Source organism: Sciurus vulgaris (assembly GCF_902686455.1).
Source record: "Sciurus vulgaris genome assembly, chromosome: 10".
In the NCBI taxonomy this organism is placed as follows: domain Eukaryota; kingdom Metazoa; phylum Chordata; class Mammalia; order Rodentia; family Sciuridae; genus Sciurus; species Sciurus vulgaris.
In genome coordinates, this window is record NC_136470.1 from 78,136,407 (window position 1) to 78,142,406 (window position 6,000).

The 6,000-nt window shown below is 44.1% G+C and overlaps 1 protein-coding gene across 18 annotated transcripts in view; it reads right to left on the minus strand.

Annotated features, from left to right (window-relative positions):
- Positions 1–4,681, minus strand: part of DLG1 (discs large MAGUK scaffold protein 1) — a 243,992-nt gene extending 239,311 nt beyond the window's left edge. For 15 of the 18 annotated variants that reach the window (XM_079156162.1, XM_079156161.1, XM_079156166.1 and 12 more), the window contains exons 1-3: positions 2,277–2,365; positions 2,107–2,156; positions 1,168–1,299 (exon numbers count right to left, since the gene is read on the minus strand). In XM_079156162.1, coding sequence (XP_079012288.1) covers positions 1,168–1,299; positions 2,107–2,125 — 151 coding nt within the window. In that variant the 5' untranslated portion in view covers positions 2,126–2,156; positions 2,277–2,365. Of the gene's footprint in view, positions 1–1,167; positions 1,300–2,106; positions 2,157–2,276; positions 2,366–2,495; positions 3,041–3,980 lie in introns of those variants that run through there. The other 3 variants (XM_079156167.1, XM_079156168.1, XM_079156165.1) reach the window with 3 other exon arrangements.
- Between the last annotated feature and the right edge of the window lie 1,319 nt (positions 4,682–6,000).

Below are 6,000 nucleotides of genomic sequence, written 5' to 3' on the forward strand. Positions count from 1 at the left end.
TGGCAGTTGATTATACTATGCTATCCTCAGTGTATACTCTTAAAAGTCTATAATAAAATTAAATTTAAACCTTATTTTTTTTTTAGGTGCATCAAGTGATCTTCTCAAAAATCTTTAATTCTAAAACAAATTTAGTAGACTATCAATTTACCATTTGACAAAGTACACCAACTTGAAAGTAATCTTCAAATTACATCAATTACTCAGTAGACATATACAAGGAAACACATGTAATGCAATGAAGTATACATCTTATTTTTAAAAGTTACATAGTAAGGAAAAAAAGTAATCCTCAAAACTGGAAGAAACAGACTTAATAGTTTGCTAACTTTTCAAGATACCTGAAGAAAAAGGTCACAGACAGACCACCTTGTTTTTATACATCAGGGATTATGTACAAAAGACTTCATTTTTAAAAATGATCTATCTACTTTTAAAAGAAAAACGTTTAAAACCCCATTGTTTCATTTTACCACCCACATTCTACAGTTAATTTTGTGGCCTAAAAATGTTAAATGATTTGTATCATATCATTCCATCACTGAGAATGTCAGGAATTAAACTCAGGACTGCTGACTATTTTGTCCAATTCTTTAAACCAGTGCACAGTCTCAAATTTAAGTTCCAGTTAAGAATAAAAGAGTATCAATTATCTTGTCTATAACAAAGATAATTAGACAGGATCATCCCTAAGATCATTTTTCAGATCTAAAATCCTGATTCCACAAATGCCAAACATAACAGAGGTCTATGTTAAGAGAATGAATATTCTTAAACATAGCAGAAACTATCAAGCATTTTCAAAGACTCAAGAGAAATACAAATCAAACACAGAAACAAGCTAAGAGTAATTCAGTCATTACCTTTTGGGTCCTGAAATATTTATGCAATTTCCCACACTTTTAATTAATTAATTCTAGTATATGATAACACTGTTCTCAAAGACTGCTGAAATAATCATACAGAATGTGTTTTGGTTATTGGATATTTTTAGAAAGGATACTGGCCAAACTATGAAAAACACACAAGTCATTGAAGATGTTCAAGTTTCTGAATGCCTCATAGAGAACCAAGTACATCTTTCCCTTAAGTTTAAAACAACTGAATTCAAAGAAGCATTAAGCCTAGCTGACACACAATGGCCACAAATAAAATTTTAATTCCCACCTATTAAAGCCTGAAAGAGGTTGCTCTGAAATATGTTAATAACCCGTTCTATGGAACTTCTGAGCTGTCTATCTTCAGTTTGGCTTAGTTTTGAACGATACTCTTCCAAAAGGTGCAATGCTCTCTGGGTATCTGAGAAGAAAAGAAGAGTTTTATTAATATTATATATATTTACAAGAAAGTATTACTTGCTAAATGATCCTGCAAGACATCTAAAGAGTTCCTCAGGATGGGGTTGTGGCTCAGTGGTAGAGCACTTGCCTGGCATGTATGAGACCCTGGGTTCAATCCTGGGCACCACATATAAATAAATAAAATAAAGGTCCATTGACAATTTGGGGGAAAAAAAAGAGTTCCTCAAAGCCTCCAGGTCAATCGCTATCACTATGTTTATGTACACATATTCCCTAGAATGATCAAGAAAAAATTAAATATATCCCAGTAGAAAAAGCAGAAAGGGAGCAGTCTGTAATAAATACAGACTGATAGTTTACAACAGTAAAAGACCATCCGATCAAAGTGTTGCAGCCTAGTTTTAGATTACCTGATAGGCAAATGCAGTTTATCTACAATTTGTCATTATAATCCAAATTTTAACTGTTTCAAAACATTAGTTCTTAGTATCCCACTGTTGCTCACAAAATAATGTTTGGTAAGAACGACACAGTGAAAGACTAAAACACAAATTCTGAGTTTTTAAAGCCATTTCCGGAGAGGCGAATTAATCGCTTTTCTAACCACTAGAGAGATGTAAAGAAAGTTTAACAAACATTTGGGTGTTTCCATCTTTGAAAATGATGTGAGGCAGATTTCCTAAGCAATAAAGGTAGAACCTTGATGTCTCATCAAAGTTACACAAACATTTTTAAAACTGCAAACACAAAACAGACGCACAGAAAAGCAAGTGACATCCACAAGATTTCCAAAATACATTCTCACCTTGCTTCCGGACCGGCATTTTTCTCCAGAATCAGGAAGAGGGCACACACCTTTAAAAACACAAAACAGAAAGAAAAAGAACTAAATAAAAGAATTCTAATGTGGTTAAACTAGCATTTCCCCATTAGTCTCGAACTGGAAAAAAACCCGGCCCTATTTCAAAAACCCACCTTCCAAAGTTTTCCCAAGTGAAAGGAGGAGCTTCAAACCCAGCAGTGTCAGTCAATGTAAGAAAGCTTCTTTCTAGGGGTGGGTTCCCCTGCAAATTAAGAGCAGACAAAAGTCCGCTTTCAAATTCTCCTCGTAAGCTTTCCCCCTCCCCAAAAGGTACTAAAAGCCTAGAAGGGGGTGGTCAACTCTCACCCCGCATAAGTACCCAGACTCCCCACCTGCTACTGCGGGCGAGTGGGTGAAGAAGCACTCCAACCCTTGGCCCCTGAACCAGCCGGGGCCGCAGAGTGCGCCGAGAGGGGATCCGATGGACTGGCCACCCCGCCCTGCTGGGGCCCCCTCCTCTCGCTTGCCTTTCTCCTCTCTCGTCTCCTCCGGGTAACTCCAGAGGGGGCCGGACAGGGCAGCGGCCGCTCTCCGCGACGCCCTCGCACAGCACATGCACACCTTCGCGGGCCCCCACACCTGCGGCGCCGCCACAAAGTTCCTGTGAGCGGCGTGCGCGGCGAGCTGGGGTGAGCCCCGGCCCGACTCCGAGCAGCTCCTCCGCCCAGCCCCGCTCCACGTACCCCCGCCCCGCCCCGGGCTGGAGGACTCAGCTGAGGGGATGAGGGGACGGGGGAGGAGCTCCCCTCCGCGGCCGCACCCCCGCTGCCTCTTCCTCTTCCTCGATCGCTGCCGCAGCTTTCTTGCTCGCCGCGGCCCGCCGGCCCGCTAACCCGCTTGTCCTCTCGCCTCCTGTCCGCCCCACCCCCGGAACCTCGCCTCCTTCCGCGCCCCCAGCCGCTCTCCCCCCAAACTTTCCGCCAAGATGGCGGCCCCGGAGCAGGACTGCCGCGCTCCCACGTGACTGCTTTCCCGGCGCTCTCAGCCAATGGGAAGTGAGGAGGCGGCTCGCGCCGAGCCCCGGGCTCTCAGCGCTGCTACCTTTGGGTTGGAAAGGGGAGGAGGACCGGGAGGGGGCTGGGGAAAGAGAAGGGGGGACCCGTAGAGCATCTCGAGGGAAGCGCCTCCTTTAAAGAGGCAGCCACCAAAGTGGCTCTGAGGACAAAGGAGTTGACAGACTCTACAGGTGGTCGGGGGTGGTTCTGGGACAGCCCGCCTTTACCTCGCCCTAGCCCACCGGTGTGTCTTGCGGTTCTGAGCTAGTAACGCGGCAGGCCCGGGAGGACTAAGGTGTGTGAAGACAGAAGTGACGTCGCCTACACAGACACACAATTCGAGACACCCCAATTCGAGACATCCCGCTGAACACTGCGGGATGAGCGCCTGGCGCCCCCGGGATGAATACCCAACCCGGAAAAGCGGACTCTAAGGGCTGACGGCAAAGCCCAGGTTAGGGGGCGAAGGAGGGCGGGACTTGGGAGAGGAGTTGCGGGGAGGCATCTATGAGTTGCCCTCACTTTATACTGATTTTTTAAAGTTACCATTCGCCTCTCAGTGAAAGATGTGAAGGGTTTCATAAAGAAGAGGTATGTAAACCAGGAAGACCGGCTAACTTGTTAAGAATAATTGAGGGTTTCAGTAGAGAATTTTTAAGTCTAGGTGGTTAATTCAAAGTATGAGTGCGTTTAAGGGTGACGAGAGAAGATTCGTTCGTTAATTCGTTCGTTCATTCATTCACTTCATTTCCCCGCCTGCGTTTCCAACCGGTTACCCTTTCAAGTATTACCCAAGTTCTGGCGGCCCCTTTAAGAACTCACCTGTAGCCACCTCCTCCAAAGCTGAGCGACCCTCAGCCCGCACAGCTGGTTAAAGTTTCTTGTGCACCTATGAGTATAACAACTAATCGGCAGGGACTCTGCTCCCGGTCTGAGCCACCCGGGTTGTAGAAGGGGCATCCGGGAAAGCTCTCCAAGTTACAACCCAGGTCTTCAAACTGCTTCTGGGTAACAAGGAACTCCCTGCTGTGAGTTCCAGGACAAGAATTTTCCCAAGGTCACCCAAGTTAGTAACTGGAAACCCGGAGATCACGTCTTTCAAAACCGGAAGACTCTCCAATGAACCTGACACCTTTCACTGAGACTGTATCCATTGGCTAATAAAGGGAAGAGGGAAATTTGCACTGTAACTGTAACAGCTACTCCAAGGTAAGCTGACCACCGGGTTTCATTTTTGAACCTGCACCTTGGAATCCTAATTTGTGTGACCTCCACAACTTTAAGCTCATCTATATATCCATTCTCAGTTTGAGGTAAAAAAATATATATATGTATCAGTTCTAGAAAAGGAAAGCAACTTGCCCAAGGCCATACAGGCTAATCAGTGACAGAGCAGGGGTCTCCTTGCCTAACTCCTGACTCAGGTCTCCTAGCTCCAGTCTAGGGCTCTTTCCGCTATTTTGAACAACTTGACAGTGGTATGTGGGTATATTGGCAGCAGATCTCTATGCTTTGCTGGATCAAGTATGCTGGGATCTCAAGTTAAGCAATATTCCACAGAGGAAATGTGAGGGAAGAGTCAAAGGAGAGGGGTGGGGGTTTTTTACTATTGAAAATGGTTGGGGCTGTAGTTGTGGCTCCATGGTAGAGGGCTTGCCTAGCACATGTGAGGCACTGGGTTCAATCCTTAGCAGCACATAAAAAAATAAATAAATAAAGGTATTGTGCCCATATATAACTAAAAATATTTTTTTAAAAAATCATTGACGATATACATGATACTATTTTTTACTTCATTGATGAACTGTGAATAGTTTTTTATTTAAACCAGAACAGAATTTTCAGATTCAGAAGGAGAGAGAGGAGTTTGTCCTCCCCCTTTGTTCTGATTTGGATATAAGGTGTCCCCACAAGCTCCTATGGAATATTCATTCCTGTGGAATAATTAAATTATGAGAATTATAATTTAACCAGTCCATCCTAGTTTGAATGGACTAACTGGGGGTACCTGTAGGCAGGAGGGGTGTATAAGGAGGAACTGGCTCACTGGGGTCTGGCACAGAAAGGTTCACCCTCCCTGTGGCCCCTTCCTCCCTGACCCCCTCTGCTTCCTGGCCACCCTGAGTGAACTGGCATTCCTCCATGCCCTTCTACGATGATGTTCTACATCATGTCTGATTCAGAGCAATGGAATTGACTGACCATAGACTGAACCTCTGTAACCATGAACCAAAATAAACTTTTCCTCTTCTAAGTTGTTCTCATCAGGTATTTTTTCACAGCAACAATGAAAAGCTGACTAACACACCCCTGATATCACTCATTGTTCATGTATGTTCACTTGCTTGGCAGTAGGGATAGAAATAAAATTCAGTCTCTGCTCTCAAGGATCCAAAGCTTCATGACACATGAACAAAGGCCAATGCAACTTTTCTCTGGGGATACCAAACACTACAATCAAAATTTGTAAGTTCTCAATGTCATCCTAATCCTCCCCTAAAATCAAAGAGGAGGAGGAAGAGTAGAAAATAAGAGAATTTTCCCCTTCTCTCTCATCATCCTCTGTGACAGCCCTATTTGGTTGTCAGTAATGTCCAATAGCAGGAATGAACTCAACACTTGTTCTAACCCTAAAGACCAGGACAGGTACAGGCCCAGCATGAAGGATCTTTGCCATTTGTTTCTCCTTTCTAGTCATCTGTATTAGTTATATATTGCTGCATAAAGAATTTCCAAAGCTTTATTTAAACAGTAGTAAACGTCATCTCACAGTTTGTCTAGGCCAGGAATTCAGGACCAGTTTAGCTGAATGGTTCTGGTTCAGGATCTTACAAAGTTGCAG